Source organism: Nymphaea colorata, chromosome 6, assembly GCF_008831285.2.
Source record: "Nymphaea colorata isolate Beijing-Zhang1983 chromosome 6, ASM883128v2, whole genome shotgun sequence".
NCBI lineage: Eukaryota > Viridiplantae > Streptophyta > Magnoliopsida > Nymphaeales > Nymphaeaceae > Nymphaea > Nymphaea colorata.
The window spans coordinates 5,221,613-5,247,498 of NC_045143.1; the positions used below are offsets into that span (position 1 = coordinate 5,221,613).

A 25,886-nucleotide genomic window follows, 5' to 3' on the forward strand; every position below is an offset into this window, starting at 1 on the left:
TTACAAAAACAGAACAAACACAAAAGATCGTGTTATCATCCGTTACTAACTTACCATGGCTATGCTTAGTCCAAGTAAAATTGGGTTTACATCGTTAAAAATGACTTGTTTGCTAGTCTAATGTAAACCACATTTTCATTTGTTTGTCAATATTGAAAGACACGTTACGTCCTCAAATAAAATGGTCCAATTACTTACAATGGACAATAAATGTGAAAAAAGAACCCCATAAAATGTGACAAGTCATTAAATTTTCCGCGTAACAATAGCTCCCCTCACATTTGTACTGAGGTATAAAATTAATGAATACCAACAAACTTCTAGAACAAGCTAAAAGGAGAAAAAGATAAAGATGATGCGTTAATTGGCAAATCATAGAAGTACGAGCGTCTAAATGAGAAAGGACAAAAGCGGGACGCTCTCGAGTGGCTGCCGCCAAGACGGCGAAGCGGGAGCGGACGGCGCGGACCACAGGACGGAAATGAAATAATGACGTCCGAATCATCTCCTCCGCTCCCTCTCTCTGCTCACGCCCACGCCCACTACGGCGGTCTCGCCGGCGCCGACGATGAGGAGTCCCGCTGCCACAGTGACGGCGGCGGCGACGACCATTACGGCAGCCACGGCAAGCCCAAACAGAAATTCAGGAAGAGCAAGAAACGGCCTCTCCTGTCTCCCCTCCTTGTCTTTTCCCTCCTCTCCTTCTCGCTTGGCCTCGCCGGCCTCTCCCTCTCAGCCTACGCCCTCCTCTTCCGTCCCCTCGACGCCTACTCGTCCCTCCCTGGCTTCCTTCGATGTCGAGGGTCAGAAGACACGGCACGCGTGGCTCGGCTTGCCAATTCCCATCGGTCAAAGGCGCACATCGATTTCGTTCCCCGCCCCAGGCTCCTCGGCGTCGTCGGCGTTCAGACCAGCTTCTTCTCGAGGGAGAACAGGATGGCGCTCCGGGATACGTGGTTCCCGGCGGATCACGAGGAGCTCCTTCGGTGAGATCCGGCCGCCTCCTCTCCGGATCTGCTGATATTTATTCTGTTCTCTGTTGAGCTTCCGCGTCTGCTCATGATTCTGCACGTGATTGATTCGTTTGTGTTGTGGGACTGTTGAATTACATGGCTATCATTATAAGAATGTCTTGAATTGTTACTTTGCATCATCTCTAGGCGAGATCATATAGGATTTCTGGGATCCTTTTCCTTTTCTTTTTTGATGTGATGATGCTGTTCTGTATTCCAGTGGTACTGTTTCTTATCATTTGTGGGAGGGAATGTTGGATAAATTACAACGGAATTTTGATTTTCATTATGATATGAAGACTTTGTGGACCCTCTGGATAGTCTCTCTGTATGGAATTGTTAATCACGCCGTACATTGACCGTGTCTTTGAAATCTCTGCATGTTTGGAAACTTTTCCTGAATTGGTCAAGCCATTGTGAAGCATATCAAGCTCTATAACTAGAAGTGCTTTAATTTCATTGCAAGATGTGGAAATTTAGCAACCGTGTCCTGTATTTCTCTATCTCTATTAATTTGGTTTAGTATTCTGTTGATCTGCATGAAATTCTCAGAAACATGTTCTCTACATTTTTAAGAATTTTTGATCATGGGCATGAAATGTGTTGGGAGTTGAATTATTATGTATACAACTTGAAAACAGTAGGTGACTATCTTTTCTATCCACCTCTTGCAGCTTAGAGCATGCTACTGGCTTAGCATTCAGATTTGTCATTGGACGCACAAATGATGCAAAGAAAAATGCTGACCTTCAGGAGGAGGTGGATAAATACAACGACTTTTTGCTTCTAGACATTGAAGAGGAGGAGGGTCTTAAATTGCCGTACAAAACGTAAGAATGTAAATTCATTATGATGACTTTCCGTTCCTCAGATAATGCTTCTGGAGGAGAATGATCTTTTGCCTTATTCCAGGTTGGCATTCTTCAAAGCAGCTTTTGATCTTTTTGACGCAGAATTTTATGTGAAATTAGATGATGACGTATATCTGAGGCCCGGTAAGGTTAAATCTTAAGTGGGTGAGTTTTGGATAGTTATAGCAGACTTACTTTATTTTCTCTTTCTTTGTCAGATCGTCTTGCAACCCTTCTAGCTAGAGATCGCATTAATCCGGCCACTTACATTGGCTGCATGAAAAAGGGCTCAGTTGTCACAGATCCAAAGATGAAATGGTAGAACAGAATGTAATTGGACATACAAAAACATTTTTCCTGCTGTTCTAGAATGTAATGAATCAGCTGATATGGGCATGTTTCACCTTTCTGGAAGTTACTCCTCACTTCTCTATTGAATTGCATGCATCTTCAGGTATGAACCGGCAGGGCATTTACTTGGTAAAGAGTACTTTTATCATGCCTATGGGCCTCTATATGCTCTATCAGCTGAAGTGGTGGCGGCATTAGTGAACACAAGGAATGACAGGTAGGCTTTGCAAACTTTGCCTTGTGAGTTGTGACCTCTGGTGGTTTAAGTGTGATAGTATGTGCATGCACATGCTTGCACAATGCACAGGAACGGTTGCCAACTTCTAGAACTTCTATTCAAGTTGAGGACAAACTTTTCTTCCCCAGGGATCAAGGATGGATTCTATGAACATAAATGTGTTGTGTAGTTGAAATGGTTGTGTAGTTTGTCAGTATAGTTGAAATCGCATCTAAATATAAGAAATTGGAAATTCTAAAACTTGTTGTATATGATGCATCGCGTTGATGAACTGGCGCCACCCTGTGCCCCAGCCCTTGCTGCCACCAGGCCTAGAACCACGTACCAACTTTTACATGCACGTACTGGTTTCCAGTTGTGATGTTATACCTTCTGTGAATCGGTCACCAATTTAAAGATTTCATGATTAACTGAACTGGTTTTTCTGGCTCATTAACTCTATTGCATAACTTCTTCCTTTTTTCTTTTTTTTTTCTTTTTTCCAGTTTGAGGATTTTCAGTCATGAGGATGTTACTATTGGTTTGTGGATGTTAGCTATGAATGTCAACCATGAAGACAGTCGGGCAATGTGTGATAGTCAATGCACACCAACGTCCATTGCAGTGTGGGATGTTTCAAAATGTTCAGGTGAGATATTGGTCTTCAAACAACGAAACTTGAAATGTTCGTGAAGCAAGTTTTCTCAGGGTGACTGGTCGCCTGTTCTAGAATCGCCGGGCAAAGATACAATTTGTTGAGTAATTTTTAAAACTCTTGTTCCAAATTTACTCTAATGTTATGTACAGAAAATGCTCTAACTTATCCTCGCAAACGTAACATGCTATAATCTACTTGAACATGGACGTGAAGAAAGTGCCTGCTCATTGGCATTCAATGTTCATATATCTACCAAGTCATCTTTAGTAAGTATGCTTCCGCAAGTAGCAACCCTTTTGCAGGTCATAAACATGTCTAGCACAACAAAAGTCATGTTTTTACAGAAAAATAGTAGATCAAGGCACATGATCATAATGTTATCCTAGTGCTCCGTTTCCTTAAAGCAAATTGGATCGAGATTATTTTTAAGTTGGCATCTAGTAAGTGGCATGCACTAATGACAGGAAATTTGGTGCTTTCAGGGCTTTGTAGTCCCGTTGATAGCTTGAAGGAGCTTCACAAAACCAGCATGTGTTCCAAGAGCCCCACAATGTCACCCGACGGGAAGTGAATACGTTTTTCCTTGTGATTGATATTGTTTCTCGCCCTTGTATCAATGGTACCCGCTGGTATGAATGAATAAATTGAGCCAGATGATTCTTTCCTAATTTTTTTGTACGTTACGTTTGTATTTTGTCACGAAAACAATGGTCCGAGTTTTGATGTGTAACTATGATATGCTTCGTGATAATAGAAGTGAGAATAACAGAGTAATGATAGAATTCAACTTTTCTTTTCATGATGCCCATTATTTGTCTTCAAGAAGGCGCATTGTGACAAAAACTAAAGGCGGAAGCTGGATTATGGGGTCGCCTGTTATTATTCATGGGTTTCGTCAGCTTGGCGCGTTACACAATTTATGTTCATTTACTTTTCTGCTGTCCCTTTTCATGCAATGTTCTTATCTACATGTAAGCCTGTCGTTGAATGCTCCCATATTTACAAAAAACTGAGAGCTCCTAGTCTTTCGTCATGCACATAAAGTTGTTAAAATGCAGTTCATATAACTTTCTGAAGAAAAGTAATGTTAATTGGTTATTACCAACCGAAATAATCAGGAAGCTGGCCAACAGGACCTTAGCCTGCAAGAACTCTGCCTACTGTTAGGTCGAGTTCAAAGTACTAGAGTGCTCGTATGACAATCGACTAGCTAACTCTGCTTAATCTGATCAAATAGCTATTAGTAGTAGAAGCAGCAGAAGCATATTACCAATGTTTATTTAAGTAAAGGTTCCTCCGACCTGATGTACTTATTTTCCAACAAAGATTCTATTCTTTCACAGGAGAGAGAGAGAAAGAGAGAGATGGAGATGTTTGGCAATATTATTCTACAGCTAAGTTAAACTGTGCCCTTTAAAAGAAACTTGCGAGCAATAAAGTTTATGACTCGCATTTGAGAAAAAAGGCAGAAAGTGTCATACCTGGAGGTGCTCATTCAGTTTGAGTGGCTAAACTCAAAGATCAATTGATCTAGACCAATTTGAGCATTACTTTGTAAAAAAACAACTCCACACTTGTTGTAGCTCTCTTAAGCGATCATCTTAAAGATCACTTCTCCTTTTATTTATATATAATGATGACTTGGTTATTAATAATCACTCAGCTATCTAATCAAGGTTGTTCATTTGAAACAACTAGTGGTCGAAAGAAAAATAAAAAAAAATACATGAATTAATATTAGATAACGAAAATGCCCACCACTTTTTGTCATTGGTTTTCTCTTTACTATCTAACATGTTGGATCAGACGATATAGTTGGATGACTCTCAAAAGATATAGTTATGATTGCGGTATAGGTAAAATTTAAATTTTACAATATTTGCAATGCTAAAAATGTCACAAATAATACATCATGTAGCAGGAAATCATTGGTCAAGGTTTCTAGCTGCATAATGCACCATTTGATAATTTTTAGTATTACAAAATTAAAAAGTCCTGGAACAATAGATGTTGGCAATTGATTTCAATATATATATATATATACACAAAAATGTAACATTGAGTCGCAGGTATATGAGAGGCCGGATGACTGAATGACAAGGTGTGCTAGAAGCCTAAGCCAAGCCAAGGTGCACGCTACGCTAAGCTGGTGGACAGCTCTTATTTTATTTTTATTTTTTTCTTCAACCCCTTCCTCTCCCCTCGATTCTCTCACCATCCATCTCCCAATAAGGAGTCCGGTGCCACTGGTGTGAGGAGGGCAGCCGTCAAAGGGCTGAAAAATCCATGGCGGGGGAAGGAGGGAACATGGCATTTCGCCCTATCGTTTCCGAGAGAAGAAAAAGAGAGGGAGAAGAGGGAGAAGAGAGAGAACCCTCCCCCACCATGGCATTTGTCCCCTCCAACGGCCGCAGCCAGCCTCTCCCTGGTGTGGATAGAGAATGAACGCAATGGTGGTGGAAGAGGCAGAGCGAGAGAAAAGAGAAGGAAAAAAGTACTAGAAACTGGCGGCCGTCCGTTACCACTACCAAAATCACCGCGTTTATTTTTTAGCTTAATTTAGTTTATTTACCACTAGCACCGGTGAGTTAAGGAGATCTCACCTTCGTTCATATGTCACAATTCAATGAACTGTTTGACAAATTGCCATGAAAAGTTAGTGTTTGATAATTGTTGCTTTAATGCATGGATTCGTATGCTGTAACGAAAGTTCACAATCAGCATTAGCGGCATAAATAAGATGGGACGGTTTTGAATATTATTATTATTATTTTATTTGCCGCTATAATGAATCCGCTTTTTTCTTTCTTTTAACTGATCGGAATTTGACCCCAGCTAATCTGTTACGTCTTAGTTGCAGAGAACACTAGGACGATCATTTCACAAGACCCAAAAAAACAACACCAACCAAATATGCAATTGCTTTTCATACGACACTTGAGCTCAAATGATGCTTCTCGATGGCTGCAAGCTTATTATTCATAAGAAACTACAAAGCAAGCAACATCCACAAGTCTCGATCGTGGTGGCTGCTCACTCGTTTTCCGGATAAAGCTTGATGGGGTTGAGCTCGGGAAGTGCAGTAAACCCCTTGAGCATGCCTACATCAAAGTGTGAGAACACAACTTCATCTGGGCACTTGTATTTGGAGACAAATGGACAGGAGACTATGGTGGAAGCATCAGACTGGTCCACGCAGAAGAAGATCCGAAACAACTGGTAGAGGCTGGTGTTGTAGATCTTGCTACATTGAATTGCAACCTTCTGTCCAATGCCATTGTCAAGTGCCTGCTGGATCGACGCCAAACTGTAGTTACTTCCATCGGGAACAATGCCTAGGAGAACAGGGGAAGCAAAAACAAATTAATAGAAAGATATATCATGAACCATAAACTACAAATGCTACGGAGAGCAATTCTGAATTGGTATTATTGTGGAGAGAGATGAACTTGAGAATGAACAGAGTCAATAAGGAAGTAAAAGATTTTGCACGGGTTGCCCGTCTGAAAGTCTCCCTGACCAGTCAAAACTTCAAGTAAAAGACGCAACAGAATCGAGCTCAAAGAGCGTTCACATGCTGTTTACGAAAGAAGAATGTTTGGTGTATGATTGACGTATGTTGGTGGAAAATTTTTCTTACCATTGTCTTCTAGTATTCGCAGTACATTAACATCTGTTCTTATCTGCAGTGCCTTCTCAAAATAATCATGTTCACTCAGATTGGTGCACACTCCAAAAGTCTTCCAAATGCTTCTCCAGCTAGATTTTCCATCATTTTGTGGACATTTTATGCTAGGCCAGTAGAGTTGGAGGCTTTCACTCAGATCCAAAAGCTGAAAAAATAATGACGACAGAGGTTCTCCCAGATTAGCCCAGGCACTATACTTACAGAAAAACATATGATTAGTTACGATCAAGTGCATAATAAGTTTTCTTTCCTTTCAGTGACAGAAGGCTAAGAGAACCATGTTCCTGCAAGATTGTTCCAACAGAGGTGCACCCACGAATTGAACTCAGCCTTTGAAGCTCTTTCTTAGCATTTTCATGGTAATTAAGCCAGTTTATCTAGTTGGTTCTTATGTGAGTAGTTGTTTTTACTAGGGGAACAATGTCAGACATAAGCAATTGGAGTATCAGCTAGAGCTTATAAATAGATTTTAACGGTAGTTAATCTACCTCATTGATGTAAAAATTAGAGGAACTGCACTTCTTAACTTCTTTTCCGTCATTCGTGTATGTGGCCATGGTAGATACATAAAAATCTTCTGCAGGGGCACCTGTGCTGGGCATGCAGCACCTTCCTGGCTTCATTTGTGTACAATACGCACCTGGCCACTGTAGATCAAAGCCGTTAGTAGCAAGTGCAGTTGAGCCAAAGCAATGAAGAGAGATTAAGAACCGATAGATTTAGCTCCTTCAACATTGCTGGAAAGTTTTCATAGTTTTGACTGAAAGATAGTTATATATACATATATAAAGTTTTGCGTGCAATGCTCTCAAACCAAGAAAACTTTCACAGTAAAACGTTCACATGACAGACGTTGATACCAACACCTGTCAAAAGAAAGTTCCTAATTTCTTGATATTGAATGTTGCGTGCATGCATACACACATGTGTGTGTATGTGTCAACATGTGAACACCTTCGCACACGAATTAGAGACAGAGCCAAGCCATTTCACTACGATACAGGAAAAGCATTTCTCCCTCTCTCAATCTCTATCTCTCTCTCTCTCTCTGTGTGTGTGTGTGTGTGTGTGTGTGTGCCTGTCTCTAAAGTGGTATAGGCCAAACGGTGGATACCATTACGCCATAATAGTAAACATCAAAATCAGCAGCAACAAGCGACGAGGTCAGAGCAAGAAACAATGCAACAGAAGTGAGAGCAGAAGAAAGAAAAGAAGCCATTTTCTGATCCCAAATTTCCCAAGCAGCGAGACCAGAAATGGATTAGCTAGTGAGGAGTTACTGAGGCCATGACCGCTTTATATAGAGAATTGAAGAGAACCATGTCCCTCCATGGCCCGTTTAGATCGATCAAGATCTGGATAAAATGGGATAAAATATTGATCAGCTTTCTTGAGGAGCAGGTGGGTGCCAGCCCTTTATGGAGAAGGCTCCAAATTAAGTTAATAATTGTACTCGTATTGGCTCTCTCATTCTTTGATGCTTATCTCTCTGTGGTCCTTCATGTGATCGCACAACTCGATCACAACTTCATCTGCAAAATCCACACATCTTTGAAACACCTTTGCATCCCGGCCGTGAACTTTGGATGTGGACGGTCATGATCACGAGCTTGTTGCTCAACACCATTGGCATGGTTTCACGACTTGCTTCCAGAACCGCTGGATAGAAGAAGCAGAGGGTGCAGATGTGAGGGCATGCACTGTAACAATGTAGGGATGTCAGATCAGATGGTAATCTGATGCTGTTGTGGTCATCTCATGAGGGCATGGCTTCACGTGGGAAGAGACACAGCATCGCTGAGGGCCATGGCGGCCTCCCGGGGCCGGGAAGGTTGAAGAACAGACCAATACAGGTGGATGGAGTGGATTCCTCCACGTAGTGGGAGTTCTTGTTCTCAGGGATACGTGGCAGCTGTTCTTCCATGCTTTCCTTTTGTATTTATGCACTCTTTTGTCCCAATCCATATAAAGTATGCCTGCATGCAAAACATGCCCTTTGATCATTCCATTTTTGTCTACAACAGTTTCTACTGCACTTAGCCTTCACTCATTCACGTAAAGTTACCAAGGTGTTGGTCATATGGTGTGAATCGATTTGTTGTTGATAACTGCACGAAGAAGCCCACAGCCTTCACTTAACCTTTCATCTTTCAGGGTACAAGGGCCTGCACTTCAACTTACTTGGTGGTGGTGGTCTCAGCATATATAATTAGCTCTCAATGGAGACTGATCGCCTATCAGTCCCTACTCAATCATATTGGCCCATTGGACCAACCCCCCTAGTCAAGGATGAAAAATGAAGAAGTCAGCTCCTACCTTGAACAGAACATAGAAGGATCTTTCCATTTTTTGATGTTAGTGAAGAGAACATAACCAACTTACCAGTAAGGTGGATAGAGGCATTTGTGTGCTCATCTATTGGCCATTGATCAATAAATATACCATGGTTGATCCAAAATTGGACCTCTTTTTCTATATCACCACAATTCTGCGGCAGATAGGAATCCACACAAGTTTTCTAAACTGCCCACTTAAGTTTTTTTATTGAATAATGAGTACCTTGGTGGTGGATCTCATTCCTTAACATCCAAATCTTCCAAGACACAATTGGAAAAGTCACTGCATTTGCAAAGCCATCCTCTTTTAAAAGATGTCAGTTTCCACTTCTTAGTTAATTTCTTGGGTAGTAGAGGCAAAAAGGGTAATCCTTTTCCTGAATTTTCTAGAAATAAATAGCCAAATGTTGGCTGTGTACTGTGTAGGAACGTCCAAAAAGGGCATGGGACGGTTCTTCTTCTTGATTACAACAGAAATAGCAGCAGCTAGCTAGCTGAGTACCCATTTGTTTCAATCTATATATTAAGGTGTCGAAACCATTTGCCCCTTGAAGATTTAAAACAATTAATCTTTCGACGAGAAAAAGAAAGGTGGCCAAAAATTAAAAATAAATATGAAAACAAAAATCCAGGTAACTGAAAAAGATTTTTCTAATAAGCGTCACCCAAGCATTAGCCACCTCTGGCCTCCCAGTCTCTAGACACAAAGCATCGATATTGTTTGCAATTTAATTGTGCACACTCATTGGTTCATGAGGGTGAAAGTGAGATTTTTCCTCTTACTATTCTGTGCTATTGTTGTGTTATAACACATATAGTTTGATAAACAATAACTTTTTTCCAATAGTTTATGAAAAATCTGATTTTTATATTCAATAACATTGTCAGTGAGCTCAGCTTTGATTTACTGTTTGAAATCTAAATGCTCCATCTTTCAATTTCATCAAATAAACCTGATATGCGCTTTGGCAAATCATCAAGAAAACTTGTTTAATATTCAAATCTACAATATGCACGCACCAGACCCAGACTAAACATTAGAGTGAACCAACTGAAAAGGTATTTTCTGTGAAATTTCCAGGCAAAGGAAAAGAAGAATTACTAAGTTTGAAATATCAAAACACAACTCACAACTTGAAGTATCAGGAGAACCTTGTTGGGTAGCCATGTCTGCGATGCCATAGCTAATATCGTGTCATTGTTATATAAAATGTAAAGACCATTATCACATTTTCCATCACCAATCGTTCTCATGGTCGAACAGTCCTCATCAGTAGGAGGAAGCAACACACTGCGGTCGTGAGCCACAGAGGATGGTAAATTGAGGACATAGCTATAAACTACTGATACCAAATTTAGTATACATAGAACCTCTCTGGAATCAAAACAAAGAAAACTAATGTATCTACTGCGGCTTCCTTCTCTCTTAGAGCCATTTGCAGGACGCCATTTTCAGTTTTCTAACATGTGGATAGTTTCTATAATTTGTCAATCTATGATCCATTCAAATGAGTTAGAAATCAGTACTTGAGAGGGCTGAACAACTGTTGAATGAACTGGTTTCTGCAACGACTGAAGCAGCCAATAGTTGTTCTTGCTAAAATTTTGTAAAATCTGAGTTAGAGTCTTAATATATAGTAAGAAGAGTTTCACCGTCTTCTCTTTTGTTTGAAATTTGGAGTAGATTGGACTGAGAAGCACCTGGGTACCCATTGGAAAACCAACAGCTTCCACACACACGACCCATCTTTTTATAATGAGTACATTTGATCCCTTCGTTTCTTCCTTCTCGATTGGCAAACTTTTGTTTGATTATGCCTCTTTGAAGCACCTATCATTAAAGCATTCTTATTGATATCGTCATTCCTTTTAGATATCATTTCATGATTCATTATTATACATCTGTGATCCTCTTTCGTGATGAATGGAAATGAACAAACTAAACATAGTGAAGTTAAAGCTTAAGTAATCAAAATCTGACTCTTCAAGGATTTCTATTCAGGTCTCAAACATGTCAACGACTAAAGATTTGCTGTTTCTCTTTCAATTGTGAGATATGAACAGGATTGCTGACACACATAATATTTCCGGAAAATTTATTCAGTGGCATTTGGTTGGGTGTCTTAAAATCATGTAAATTTGTACAGTTTAGCAATATTATGTTGTTCTCCATACATCAATCTAAGGCGCACAATATGTGGTCTCTACTTATGAAACTACGACTCGTGGACCGTCAGATGTGACTGATCTAACGGTGCATAAGAATGGCATATCTTATGTCCTAGTCGGAGTTCTTTTTCCCGCCTCCTGCTTGTGTCCGCCCATATTCCTGCTCTTCCCGCCGCCGCCGGGGGCCTTTCCCACCCACCGGCGATGCTCTTCTCGGCGTTCTCGCGGCGGCTTCTCCGCCGTAATTCGGCTCTGACAATCTCCTCCTTCCTCGCCACCGCCTCCGTTGCTCGCTTCCCTCCGCCAACAACGCCGTCGGATCACATCGTGGAAGTTCCCGACCCTCCCTCCGTCCCCTGGCATCCTACCTTCCTAGGTGCTCCTTCCTGGAGATTCTCTCGGAGTTTCTCGGAGGGAGTCCTCCCCAAAACCATAAACTACAGGAGCCATGGCGACGCTGATGGAGACGACCTCCTCGTTTGCCCCGGTTGCGGCGTCTACTTGCAGGACGAGAACCCCAAGCTACCCGGTTTTTTCATCAAACCCTCGACGAAGACTCCCAAATTCTGTTTCCTTTCCGATGATGAGGACCGCAAGCCGGAAGACGCCAGCGTTAGTTCCAATCCGGTTGAAGAGAAGCCGGTTGTCTGCTCTCGGTGCCACTCGTTGCGATACTACGGCAGGGTGAAGGACGAGAGCGCAGAGAATCTGCTGCCTGATTTCGACTTCGATTACTATCTAGGACACCGTCTGTCGAGTTCGACTGGGAGCCGGTCGGTGGTCATGATGGTCGTGGATGCCTCCGATTTCGACGGGTCGTTTCCCCGGCGAGTCGCGAGGTTGGTGTCTAACACGATTGAGGAGGACTCTGCGGCGTGGAAGAAGGGGAAACCCGGGAACGTGCCGCGAGTTGTGCTCGTCGTGACGAAGATCGACCTCCTGCCGTCGAGCATCTCGCCGACGAGGCTGGAGCATTGGGTGCGGCAGCGAGCAAGGGAAGGGGGATCCAACAAGTTGACGAGCGTTCACCTCGTAAGCGCAGTGCGCGATTGGGGAATGAAGAATCTGATAGAGGATATCAAAGAACTGGTGGGGACGCGGGGGAATGTCTGGGCAGTTGGGGCACAGAATGTGGGGAAGTCGACGCTGATCAACGCGATAAGCAAGCAGGTTAAGGGGAAGGTTATGCACCTGACGGAGGCGCCGGTGCCGGGGACTACATTGGGGATCATTCGGGTGGAGGGCGTGTTTCCCGGTCAGGCCAAATTGTTTGATACACCGGGCATCCTGCATCCTTATCAGATTACGACGAGGTTAACGAGAGATGAGCAGAAGTTGGTTCACATCAGTAAGGAGCTTAGGCCAAGGACTTTCAGAGTGAAGGTTTGACGCTTTGTAACTCGCTATTTGTTTTCTTGAACAGATTTCGAAACCAGCATGTTAGTTTTTCTGGTTTGGGTTTGGTTAACACTTTCATTCGTGTATTCGAGCTCGAGGAACTGTTCGACAAATTGCCACAGCGAACACGAAGAATTCATGATGTTAGATGAATTTTCTAACGAGAACTCATGAAGGTGGTTTTGTATCTACCCATGTCAAAAGTGTTGTGTAGAAAATAAATGCAATTCGATCAAACGTAAGATTGGCAAATTCATGTCTGAACAACTCAACATAAAAAAGAATAGTCGAAGGCATGAGGATTGATGGCTTATCTTTATAAGAGCTATGACCATTGAAATCACAGCGTCAATAAGTTGAACCTGGTTACTCTACAAATCCAACCTTGAGGTTACATGGTAGATCGGGTTCATTTAAAGGAAGTTTTAAAGCTACCAAACCACCTCGTCCATATAAATAATCCCTGTCCATCTTGAAGTCACTTTGCATAACCGAGGAGGTTTCACAAGATTTGTTTTAGCCCATGTGCAATATCGTCTTAAGTTTATTTTCTGAACTAATGGTTATGCTCATTAAGTTTAACCTTTTGGTCATAGTCAGAAATGACTTTTCTCCATCCAATCGCCATTACCGTGTGTTTATCAGTTGGGTAAGAGAAACGCAGGATTGGTTATCCTCCTCTTTTTGTCGATGAATTTATAGTCGTGGTAGTCTAGTGGTCATCCATCTTTATGGTCCCATAATCTCGCGTATGGAAACAAAGGGCTTTACGTTCTTCTGAACTTAGATGTCTATAATTTTCCTGCAACCTTTAAAAGGACGTTCATTGGCATGTGCAAACCGAGCTATGTCTTGATTTATCAAAGCCTGAAACTTTGTTCGTGCTTTGCATTACAAATTAAAATAGTTTTACGGTTAGATGCACTGTGGAGGTCCAAACTTCAGATTCTTGGTTAAATTGTTACTTTAGCAGTGATCAATGTCGAATAGTTTCTCTACTTGAATATTAGCTTCTCTAAAAAGATAAATGTTCTTAGTAGCAAATATACCCAATCTTGGAGCATTTTCTGACGAACATTCAGAAGCCTTATGTTGAAATGCTGTATATTTTACCGCAATAAGTGCATCCAATGTTTTCTCTGCAGGCTGGCTATGCAGTTCATATAGGTGGACTACTGAGGCTGGACGTGGAAGAGGCATCAGTTGATACCATTTATCTTACAGTCTGGGCATCTCCTTATATCCCACTTCATATGGGCAGGATTGAGCATGCAAGCACAATGGTGGAAGCTCATTTTGGTCGACAGTTACAGGTATTAATACCACTGATTCTTGTGATTTTGAAACGCCAAACTTCATGTCGGTCCCTCTTTATATCCTCATCTAGCTATTGTGATAAATTCTTAATCTGTGACCATTGTTCATGCAGCCACCAATCGGTGAAAAACGAGTTGGCGAACTTGGAAAATGGATCAGGCGGGAATATAAAGTTTCTGGAGCCAGTTGGGACGTGAACTCCACAGATGTGGCTGCTGCTGGGCTTGGTTGGTTTGCCATAGGATTGAAGGGAGAGGCTGTTCTTGGTGTATGGTGTTACGATGGAATTGATATCACGGTGCGCAGTGCATTAATCCCTGACAAAGCAAAAATGTTTGAAACTGCTGGATTCACAGTCTCAAAAATTGTGTCAAGGGCTGACAAAGCCATGAACAAGACTCGTCGTGATGAAAAGATGAAGCAAAACGAAGGGCCTAGTGAAAGAGTTGGCAGTGATCAGTCATTACCTCTGGACAATCCGGATGCTCATTCCTGTTGATACTTCTTCCACCGTGGCGGTGGCTGCATTGGTGATCTCCCCACTCTCAAGAACATGCCATGTGTGCTTCATGGTAAAGCTGTTGATGGAAGCAGCGTCTTGTCTATCATATGCTAGCGTAAAGTGGTCTAGGGAAACATGGAGTGCTAAAAACAGAGGAAATGAGCTACACATGTTGATAACGTGATCAAGCATTGGGAGACCGACATGATATTACTCTGGGCAACTGGCGTCATTGACTGGTACAAACAGCTATCAAGAAACAAAACATGGAAACTGAGTGCGAGAAGGTTACATCACACGATGATGACAAGTCATGCTTCACACTGAGGATCTTATGGATGACCAGTGGTCGAAGGTTTTATGCAGGACCGATGATTGAACACAGAGCTTTCTAAATTATTTATAAGACCTGCAACTCATCCAGCTCATTTGGCAGGAGTGGAGATATGGACGGCAAGAATAGGATGGACTGCAAGATGCTGTTGCTGCTTCGTCGTATGTATCCGGAACTCCACTTTCATAAAGGTTTGGCCACATGCACAAAGGCTTACAATTTTTTATATGCCACAATGAATTTTTTGTTATTCCGATGGGTGTTCAGTTATTATGCTTTCAAGCATGGGCGTCATTTCCAAATTTTGCTGTCTTCCTCATCCATGTTCGGTCCTTCCATGGTCGAGTCCAGCCATGAAGCATGATACGTTACCATGTCCTTTCAAAGGCTTACAGCAACAAGTGTAGTGCACAGTGGATTCATTCGTTGATGTTCTGATCCATTACTGCATGCTTGCGCATAAGAATGAACGCTTCACAAGTGTCTGGCTAGTGGAGAGCTTCACTTATCCCTCGAGACTGACTGAGCATGTAAGGTTAAGTTGATACCATCACGGGGTTGGAACTCTTAGGTGTAAGTCCCTTTTTACGAAGGTTGTGCCGCGTAAACTCACTGCACAACTTTTTCTTTTCACGATTCTAGTTATATAAGTACATATTCTGGTGCGCTTATTCTTTTCTGGTCAGTAACTGGATGAGACTACCGCGTTTTAAGTGGATGAGAAAAAGTTTACCGTAGTTGAGATCGTTAGAGGTCCTCCTAATCCTATGGTCTTTCTTCTCAATGTCCTGGTTAGTTCGAAACGGTAGAGGCAGGATGCAGTCTTTTCTGTATACTGGGTCGCAGTTGTTCCCCAAGTTGGGAAATAGAAAGACAGGAAACATCTTCTGACCCTTTCATGAACTGTTGACCACATGCTAGAATGTTCTGCTTTATTGCTGTTAAGAGAGAATTTGTATATGCGATGATCCATCTATTGTGTAGGCATCGCTGCATATTTTTCAGCTCTGCTGTTATTTCACCTGAGCTTTGTCACGGTGTTTCCTTTGAGGCAGTTAAGCTCACCAATGTTGTTAATATTGGTAACAGTGTTGTACCTGTTTGCTCAAATTGTACCTGTTTGCTCAAAGGTGCCCATAAGCATTGCGTCATCTTAGCTTGTATTGACTTATTTTTAATTTTTGAATTAGAAATATTTTCAGTGTATTTGTCAATAAGCATTTTGTCATGGCATGGCCTTTTTCTTTTACATCTTGAAATTTACCTGCATGATATTTGAGTTTTGATGGTGGCAAAGCATCAGAGTCTCCATTAGACAGATTTCATTGTGAACTAGTAGGAATAACCAGATTTTTCATTCCCCAACTAACCACATTGTCTAAAATTTTGACAACTAATCAAGTTATTACACATCCTTTATAACAATTCAGCATCCACACATCTTGTTCCTTGTCAGACGAAACAAGTCAGGTTTCTATGGGAAAATTTTGCCAACAACCCACTGATTACTCGAAAACTATTATTAGTCTGATGTCGTGGTTTTGGTATTCAAATTAAACAGTCTTCTAGATAAGATGACTAAATGTAAATCAGCACACAATGGGGATTGACAGTAAAAAAAAAAAGGCTCCAAATCTTGGTGGTATTGAAGGTGCCCATGTTTAGATTTTTCTTTTTCTTCTTTTTTTTGTTTTTCTTTTTGGTTCTCCTGTAACTCTCTCTTTTATACGGACCCAAGCGCGTTTCCTGTTACCTCTTCAAAAGTTGAGTGTGTTTTGGACAACTTTTTGACTCAAAGTGACATTTTAACTCAATGATTTTAAGCATGAGACCGGTTAAAAGTTGGAACATAAATATTTACCTCGTGGGTCAGCAAGTCCAACTGATGAAAGATAGAATGTAGATAGTCAGTCCTACAGATTCCTTCCTCGGGAAAAAGGTAAACTGTAAATCGCTAGCAGGCTTTGTCCAAAAGCCGCATTGCACAAAGTGTTTACTGATGAGCATGTCGACGGCGAGTGCCTCTCTCCATTTCTTTTTTTTTTTTCTTTTCTTTTCTTTTCCCTAAATATCATTTTCAGTGTTTGTTGATATGGGTCTTCTGCATATGCGCATTGAATGTAGGTGAAAAATGAGATGATAAGGCGCCCAAACGACCTCTTTAAATGGCAATTATTACATGCATTAAGTTCTAACGCATATTGTTAGAACAAATGTTCCAAGTCCACTTTATTTTTGTAACAGGAATCGTTGCGTGATCACTTTTAACGTTTTGATTGTTGAATTGATGAACGACATTTATAATCAATCACATTATGTTTTCCTAAACTAGAAAGATAAAGTGTTTTTTAGATAATGTGTTGAAGAAACATGTATTTCAAGAACACAATGTTTTTCTTTGCTTAAAATATTGGTTGGGTGCGCTAAATCCGCTTATGTGAGCTGCATATTGACAACCAATACCGTATATTTTTTACTCAATTCGCAGTGGCCGATAGAAATTAGATGTACATGAGGGGTCGGGTGTGATTCAAATCACCACTTATAAAATTCACTGTTTAAAAGAACATGGCTTAATGTGTCACTATTTCATTAAAATATTGAAGAGTGTGAAAACGCATATGCATGGAGGAAAAGAAGGAAGAAAGTGAGATTTATGGTAGGAGACATGCAGGGGTCCCTACCCACGTTTCTTAGCTCCCCTTCCTGTCCGCTGGATTACAAGTCAAACTCACTGGACACATGTACTGAACCACCACTTTCAATGCTCCTCTGACTTTTCGACCGAGGACTCGGATCCGATCTGCTTGGACACCGAATCCGAGTTTAAATTCTTTCGAGAGTCTCTCGTAGCATAGCTGGTTGGTTTGAGTGGTTACTGTCGACATGGCGTCAGTTTGATTTTGTGGGTGTTACTACTATAGGCTTCAAACCGTGACATGCACAACACTCAAGTTGAATGATGTATGCCGCTGAGCCCAGAAGCAGCTTTAGACTTCACGCGTAAATGAAAAGAGGAGTTGGCTTCGGCCACATTTGAATCTAACTGGTACCTGGCTAGGTTAATTTCATGGTGGACCCTACTCGACTGAAAACCGGATAGCGAGCAACTGGGGAAACAAGGTCAAGGGGTGTGCTTGGATCGCCTACCCGTGCAACTGGGGAACAAGGTCAAGGGGTGTGCTTGGTGCAACTGGTAGCTGGTCCGCTTGCTCGAACCCATTTGTGGGTCAACGGATGGAACCAAGTTGTTGACATTGGATCCAGGGCTGCCAAATAGATTAGATATGGCAAGCAGATCCAAGCCACCCTTATTAGTACTGTAGCAACCTACCATATTTTATATATTTGTAGTTGTACTTATAGATCCGATTCGAGGCTTTGGACCTACAACTGGATCCGGCCATCCGAGTTCAATAAAGTAGTAGGCTCGCATTAAGCTGTGACATTGATGCCCCCTGACAGCTAACATCACATGCCATGCAGCTTTGGACAGCCTTTTGCCTCGCTTTTGGCCTTTTACATGACAAATAATAATAATAATAATGTTAACAAATAAATAAGTCAAAGAATATTTGACTTTGTATAAATATAAACTAAGTAAAATACAAAATTATCTTATTTTTTTAGAAGTTAATTATTTAAGAATCTCAAATCGGTGAAATGAGAAATCGACGGATCAGCTTAACTCACTCACTCAAGGAGTTGTCTGGTCCGGGCTTCGGGTTTTTTAGATGGAGAAGACATCTATGGACCCGACCCGCTCGGCTGGTCAATTCCTAGATCTACCTGATTGGGTTAGATGAGGGGCGACCGACTGATACAGACAAGACGGGAGAGGAGAAGCAAAGTTCAGGTCCGGCTGCCATCCATTCAGGCCTGAGCTGGATCCGGTGGGTCCGGACCCAAGCCTGGTACAGGTCCAGATCGGGGCCCCAGCGTTGGGTGATACAAGAGAGATCAGATCTGAGTCTGGTTCCAAGACAGCGAGTGCCAAACCCCCATTAATTTTACAGTGCACATGCTTTAATGAAGATCGGGCCAGGTGACAGCCTGGACCCGGGATCCACGTACTCCATAATTGCTTACTGATCTGGATCCTCTTAAGCTCAAGCGGTTTGTGCCCGACCCGTTTGAAGGGAGAAGGGAGAAGGGAAAAGGGAAAAGGGAAGCGACCCTTCAACCGCAGACCGCGCGGTAGGTTAAACGGGTCCCGGTCGTCGAGGCATCTAATAACGACCCGACCCGGACCAAAGGGAGAGAAAGAGGAGACATCACGCGTGTGACGGAAGCAACACGCTTCCTTCCCCCAACGCACGCACGCACGCACACACACACTGACACAAACCCCTTTATGCCCTTCTCTTTTCACACGTGTGAAAGGAGAAGCTGACGCAACAAATGTGGGTCCCACCGGCCCACCACCCCGAGCACGCACTTTGCTTCTCGACCGACTCAAAAGTGTCGGTGATTCCCCACAGGGGCAGAATCTTTTCCATAAATGACTACCGAGCCCCCACCAACTTTCCTGCCACGTGGCAGCACACCGACAGTCCACAGGCCTATATATTATTTATAAATTCATTTCACGAAATTATTTTTTAATGGCTTAACTTTAAGGCAGGGAATAATTAATTAGCCGCCCCCGTTCCGAGAAAGGTGAAGCGGTTCGGATATAACCGGATCCAAACCAGATAACAAAGTCATCCATCCATCCAGCGTTTGTCTTCAGTCGGATATCGAAGTTTTAAGTCCAAATCCGGGTCCCAGTGGGGCTCCACTCGACTTTTTCATGCATCGACAGCTTTCATTATATCAAAAAGAGTTGTTCCGATCGACTTGCTTAAACCAAAGTGGTAGAAAGCTTCAAAACTCATGAGAGTTGGTGCCTTTTTATAACCAAACTTCTCTTGTACCATGAACCAAAGAAACATTGAAAAGAAAAAAGATTTCAGATATACAAAATATATCGCTATTATTATTCTAAAAAAGAAGTTGTTTGTGGCACTTAATTACGTGTTGACTCTCAAATTGCATGAGGTTAAAGTACGATCTCTGTTTTTCTTTCTTTCTTTTTAATGTAATCTTGATCGGAAGAAGGTGACTAAGAAAGCATGGGATCAGTATGGATCCACGGAATTGATGTCAAAGATAAAAATATATATATATATAAATGAATCAGATGCACCGCCGCATATTACTCACCGCTCCCCATTAACCAAATTCAACATTTATTGCCACCTCCGGCCGCCCACCAGTTACACTAAAATTATGAGCCTATCCATTGGTGATTTGGATCCAAATTCAACGTCCAATTGAATTCAAATCTGTTTAATATAATATGCATCCGGCTGCTTATAAAATAAATTATATGAAGGGAAAAAAATAAAGAAAAAAGCTGAAAATCAAATTCTTGAAGAATTTAATGGTAAGTTCCAATTATTGAGAATGGGGGGTTAAAGTTAAGGAGTAGGTAAAATGGAAGGATCGGCGATGGTTGCGTAGCGGCTGTCGCTAAACCAAGGCCACTCGCACCTTCTCCCCCACTTTCCGTTACATATTCCCTTCTTCCCCCTTTCTCCTCTCTCCTCTCCTTCCCTCTTCGTCACTCAACTGAGCAGCAGTGAGAGGGAGAGGTGGTTTCCTGACTTCCCCTGCGGTTTTCCGACATACCATCGTGAAGTTTTTTGGTTGGGAGCGGATAAATCTTCAGATATGAACGATCGCGTTTATCCGGCGTCCAGACCGGCGGGGGCGGCGCCGGCGGGGGGAGCGGCTGGGGCCGGTGGGACTGGCGGGCCGACCTACATGAAGTCCCAACTTTACAGCGCTAATCGGCCTGCGTACCGTCCTCAGCCCAAGCGGCGGCGGTCGAAGAGGCGGTGCTGCTGCCTCTGCTTCATCTGGACCTGCATCGTCGTGCTTTTCCTTATCCTGGCGGCCGCGGTGGCCGCCGCTGTCTGCTGGGTGCTCTTCCGGCCTCAGCGGCCCGTGTTTACGGTGTCGGCGCTCCAGATCTCGAAGCTCAACGTCACGGGGGGGTCGACGGTGGACTCCCTTGTTTCCATCTCGCTCGACGCGAAGAACCCGAACAAGAAGGTCGAGTTTTTCTATGACGACATCTCCGTGACGGCCGACTCTGGGGGCGTGTCGCTCGGGTCCGGGTCGGTCCCTGGCTTCCAGCACGCGGCGAAGAACACGACGATGGTGTCGGCGACCCTGTCCGCGAAGGGCGAGAAGGTGGACTCCGACGGAGCGAAGGCGCTGGCGGCGGATCTGAAGAAGAACAGCGTGCCGCTGTCGATCGAGTTGGACACGAAGGTTCGGGCGAAGATGGGGGCGCTGCGGAGCTGGAGGTTGGGAATCAAGGTTTCCTGCGACGGCTTCTCCGTCGCCGTCGTCAAGAAGAAGGGCGCGGCTCCGCCTTCCCTCTCCGACGGCAAATGCGCCATTAAAATCCGGGTCAAGATTCTCAGATGGGAGTTTTGATAGTTTTAAGGGTCCTTTCCTTCTGCTCTCCTCTACCCACCTTCAATTTTATTGACATGGCGGTTTGTGAATTCTTGCTTTTCTTTCTTTTCTCTTTAAATCTTCAGTCAGTCGATTGTTCGAAAAGAAGAAAAAAAAAACAGCTTTCTTTTTCATTTTGAAATATGGATTGTTATATGGTGTATGTGAAATCGTTGAAGTGAGTTAGGCTTAGCACAATTGGATATATTTATGGAATATATGTGTAATTTTCTGGTTTAAAGTTATAACGATTGCTTGCTCCTTCCATCTTCGTCCTCTTTCTTCTTCATCTGGCCTCAGAATTAGTGACTGAGAAGCTGAGAACTCGACGCCCATCTGGTCCATGGCTGCCTCTTCAAGCTCTTGAAGAAGGCATTGAAGAGCTTGCTGTTCACTGCAATTACCTCGATGAATTGATGCAGATGTTAATGCCAATTGATGCATTATAAAATTTGGACACTATTGGTTGCCATTTTAACTGTGGAAGGTGGACTAATCTTTGGTCCTATGCAATTGGCAACTTTCTAGTCAACTTTCCCCACTGTAGCCATGAATTCAGGAAGGTCGAAGCTGTTTCATTTTTTTTTTCTTGGGAGGGACTCCATCTCCATTCTGTGCTTCAGTTTTGTTGCTCGAATTTCCTGAGATTTCAGATAATTTCAATCAATATTATTTCTAAAAGTACCATCAAATTCGTATCGTTGAAAAAGGGAAAGGATCCGAAGCTTTCCCTAAACGAAGATGTGGGCATCCCATGTAAAACAGCTCATCTTTGTCTCACATGCCTCATGGTTGTCTCCTCCCTTGACTTGCTCTCTCACGCACAACTGGCAGCCTAGCTCTTCGTGTCTATAGATGTACAATAATGATAGAGTGCTGTCATTCCTAAAAGAGATTATTTTTTCATTAATAACATGGTTTTTTTATTCATCTAACTTTATAAATGGGGTCGACATATATATATCTCTTAGTGGAAAAATAAATTCTTGATCATATATTTCTACCCTAGATATGGTATGTTATTATATTAAAAATTTGATGTCACAGTCCGGTTTCGAGTTCTTGGTTTACTCGTTTCCTAACAGTTTTATCTCTTAAAAATCAATAAACTATATGTGATCACTTTCTAGTTCTTGGTTTACCTGTTTCCTAACAGTTTTAGGAGGAAACAGTTTTAGCTCCTAAGAATCAACAAACTATATCTGATCACTATATTACATACGGCGTGTTTGCGTCAAATCAAACATCACTATATTACATATGGCGTGTTTGCGTCGAATCGAACAGACCCATATTTGTTACATGTTGAACAGGGTTCAGATGCTAGCGTTTTAGTAAGAGGATCTGCAACCAGTACTGAATCCATAACAGATGATTCTCTGTCCTCTCTTTAACAACAAAGTACTTTAATTCCATATACTTACATGAATATAAATTTCAATTAATCCAGCATGTGAATGCAACTTCCAATCATGCAGGAGAAAAATATGTGTACATACCATTCTGATAAATCTAGCACTTAGGAGCCTGGCTCACATTCATGTTATAATGCAAAGAAAAATGATTTGGAAATCATGCCCTTGAATCTTTTGATAAATATTCTGATCAAGAAAATGGTAACTTCTGCTTAAAAAAAAAAAATGGATTCAAAATATGTTCTTAAGAAACGATCCACAGCAAACACATCTGCAGTTGCAGGAGCATATATAATTGCCATGTGAGCGCCGTAAATTCAGATGCATCTTAGATCAAGGACTTTCTCAGTGAATCCAAACATGGATGTACATTAAGCACATATCGGTAAGGATTATGATTCGGTAACAGTCCTTTTTTCCAAAACAAAATTATGAAAGCTTCATGAACTGACATAATTTGTTTGTTTGTTTCTAATGGGCCTTTAAGTTTTCTTGCACATGTGATGATGTGACTGAAAGCTTGTTTGTTTGTTAAACAAAGAATACAACATGCATCTAAAGGAATCATTTAATGCTCCAATTATTTGAATGAATGCTTGCAAGTGGGGTTTAAGGCACACCATCCACTTTCTTAGCAGGAATCAATACAGTTGTATGGGTATCCAGATCCAAAACATTTCATGCTACATGTTACTAGAAAAAAATTGCATGCTAAATTTATCTCGAAGCAGACTAAGTCGGAGAATGTATCCCACCAACTGTACACAATCCATCCTATTGGATCCAGTCCAGTCTGTATTTATCCACGTTGGTTTACTAAATCAATGCATATTCTTAAGAAGGAATTTGGTAAGAAAAATATTATGTTCTTAAAACACAGGTTTTACAATGCATGTTTCAAAATCATGCAATATTTTTTTTTGCATAACAGAACGTTTTTTCTAAACATGTGTATTAAGTTTCATAGTCACAAATAATGTTTCGGAGTTTTAAACGTGAGTTTTTCCTCAGATATAATACGGCGAGCTTGAAAAAAGTGTGATAAATTTTTAAAAATTCTAAAAAACTAAAAATAAAAGAAATAAGTGAGAAACTAATAACAGAGACATCAAAAGATAAGTAGATTTGCAACAAATAAAAAATAAAAAACAAAAAAAAAACTTTTTGTCATTAAAAAACTAAAAAGAATGAAAAAAGTGGAAAAAATTGGGAAAAGCACGTTATTTTTTTTTGTTTTTAACGTTTTTTTTCAAAAAATACGCGTTGTTTTAAAGTTTTAAATAGTTATTTAATTTATCATGTTTTTTTTTTTACGTTTGTTTCAAAAAAAACACGTTATCTGTGACTATGCTTATTCTAACCACTAAAGTTAAGCCGAAAATTTGGACGGCCAACACTGCATGTAAATTGAAAAGAGAAAAAAAAAAACTTGGGACTTCGAGACTTAGGTAGTTTTACGATGTATGTTTCAACTTCAATCTCTTACATGACAGAAAAGTAGTACTCATAAGAGTCAAATTAAAAACATTCCCAATAATAGATTAGGGAGAGCTGACTAGCTATCCAGATCATCCGGCTTTTAAGAACCATTTATTTTTTCTTTGAAAAAGGTAGTTGAATAATCTCATCATGAAATAATGATGAGAAATGGAAGATGGTCCAAAACCACTGTCCATGACGTAGACAAAGTAGTCAAATTCTAATGGAAAAATTACTAGTGATGCTGGAAGGGGTCGCATTGACGTCTAAAACTGGGCGTTTGGTAGGCGGTTAAAATTTTTCTGGGCGTAGACTTCTCTATAAAAGAATTCAACCAATCACACTTAAAATCATTAAAGAAACTTCAACTGCCGCGCATCATGAATGAAATATTTCTACCATGCATATTGGGAGTGTGTAAAAGGAGAAAGTTTTGGACAGAAAAGAAAAGTTGAGATGTAATTAATGGTCCGGATCATGATCAGGCCTGCGAAATTAGTGGGCTTTAGCCGAATTCGGGTCTACGTATGATTCTGGTGTCGTCCTTTCCGGATCCATGTTTGTTGTACAAGACAATTAATCGGTTTTTGATTGGGACATTATTGACATTGAAAGACAGAAGCTCCGCATTAGATACTTAAACCTTCAAGTGAGAAAATTAAGCACGTGGTTTGGACCTAAGTTTCTTCGACTCTTTTATTTTATTGCCGCACCTGAGTCGCATCAAGTCGGGTGCGTACCGGATATGGGTGCGGCTTCAACTTACACTCGAGACTAGTTAAAATGTCATATTACTAAATTACTAATATAACATATGTTGTTATGATATTTTTCTATGCAATACGATTGAATTATTCAAGTATGTTATATACATTAATAACTACATTGCAATAATAATATATACATGATTATTATGTTATATATATAATAAATTAAAATAATAATAATAATAAAATACCCTCGCCGCACCTAAATTTTTTGAGATGTGCCGCTCTGACACTCGGACCCCGCACTCAGGTGACATAGGTTTGGGCATTATATTGGTTTTATTTATAATTTTGAAAATCAAGGCCTTGAATTTTTGATATATATATTGTGATAAAGAAAACGATGACTTCTGCATAGAAAACATGGTTTCAAGTATTTATTCTTGTGCAGCGACCACTAAAATGTGGTTTCTAATGGGCCTCTAAGCTTTCTTTCACATGTGTTGTTGATGTGATTGAATCCAAACGAATCTGGATCAATACACAAGGCATCTGCAGGAATCTTTTTATCCTCCAATTATTTGAATGAATGCTTTCTACACGAATCTGGATCTGGCACCTGTGTGTTACATTCACCATCATTTTTGGACATTCGGATCCAAAAAAAGCTTTATGACACTATAACTCTATGGGTCATGTGTTCCACCAGAAGAAAAACTTTTCACCAATTCAGTAAAAACTTATCCCCAAGAGATTGGTGCAACGAGGTAGGGGCAGTTACGTGGCCAGGCTCCGTTTCCACCGAACGTGGAATCAACCCTTTGAGATGTAAAAGGAAGAACACCGATATGTAAGTTGACATAGTCATAGTCACGAATAACTTATCAGAGTTTTAAACGGTAGGGTTTTTCTCGGGTATAATACGACGAACTTGAAAAAAA

The 25,886-nt window shown here is 41.3% G+C and overlaps 4 protein-coding genes across 5 annotated transcripts; 3 read left to right on the forward strand and 1 right to left on the reverse strand.

Moving 5' to 3' along the window:
- The first annotated feature begins 413 nt into the window (after positions 1 to 413).
- LOC116255483 (probable beta-1,3-galactosyltransferase 12) lies at positions 414 to 3,877 on the forward strand. The gene is made up of 7 exons (XM_031631321.2): positions 414 to 986; positions 1,688 to 1,843; positions 1,926 to 2,008; positions 2,083 to 2,182; positions 2,319 to 2,432; positions 2,939 to 3,081; positions 3,573 to 3,877. Exons 1-7 carry the CDS (start codon positions 490 to 492, stop codon positions 3,659 to 3,661), a joined length of 1,182 nt encoding a protein of 393 aa, XP_031487181.1. The 5' UTR covers positions 414 to 489; the 3' UTR covers positions 3,662 to 3,877.
- Positions 3,878 to 6,033: 2,156 nt separating this feature from the next.
- Positions 6,034 to 8,053, reverse strand: LOC116256264 (extracellular ribonuclease LE-like). The gene is made up of 4 exons (XM_031632575.2): positions 7,893 to 8,053; positions 7,267 to 7,425; positions 6,731 to 6,923; positions 6,034 to 6,425 (listed from the first exon to the last, which is right to left on the reverse strand). Exons 1-4 carry the CDS (start codon positions 7,995 to 7,997, stop codon positions 6,124 to 6,126), a joined length of 759 nt encoding a protein of 252 aa, XP_031488435.1. The 5' UTR covers positions 7,998 to 8,053; the 3' UTR covers positions 6,034 to 6,123.
- A 3,369-nt stretch (positions 8,054 to 11,422) lies between these two features.
- LOC116256876 (GTP-binding protein BRASSINAZOLE INSENSITIVE PALE GREEN 2, chloroplastic) lies at positions 11,423 to 16,040 on the forward strand. 2 transcript variants are annotated; one of them, XR_007573754.1, is made up of 4 exons: positions 11,423 to 12,666; positions 13,827 to 13,994; positions 14,111 to 14,855; positions 14,937 to 16,040. XR_007573754.1 is itself a non-coding variant. In XM_031633410.2 (3 exons), the coding sequence occupies exons 1-3, from the start codon at positions 11,488 to 11,490 to the stop codon at positions 14,495 to 14,497; spliced, it is 1,734 nt and encodes a 577-aa protein (XP_031489270.1). In that variant the 5' UTR covers positions 11,423 to 11,487; the 3' UTR covers positions 14,498 to 16,040. The 2 variants fall into 2 exon arrangements, 1 of the variants encoding a protein (XP_031489270.1); XM_031633410.2 differs by having other exon boundaries at positions 14,111 to 16,040.
- A 4,293-nt stretch (positions 16,041 to 20,333) lies between these two features.
- Positions 20,334 to 21,609, forward strand: LOC116255377 (NDR1/HIN1-like protein 13). The gene has a single exon (XM_031631166.2). It carries the CDS (start codon positions 20,550 to 20,552, stop codon positions 21,321 to 21,323), a length of 774 nt encoding a protein of 257 aa, XP_031487026.1. The 5' UTR covers positions 20,334 to 20,549; the 3' UTR covers positions 21,324 to 21,609.
- The last annotated feature ends 4,277 nt before the right edge of the window (positions 21,610 to 25,886 follow it).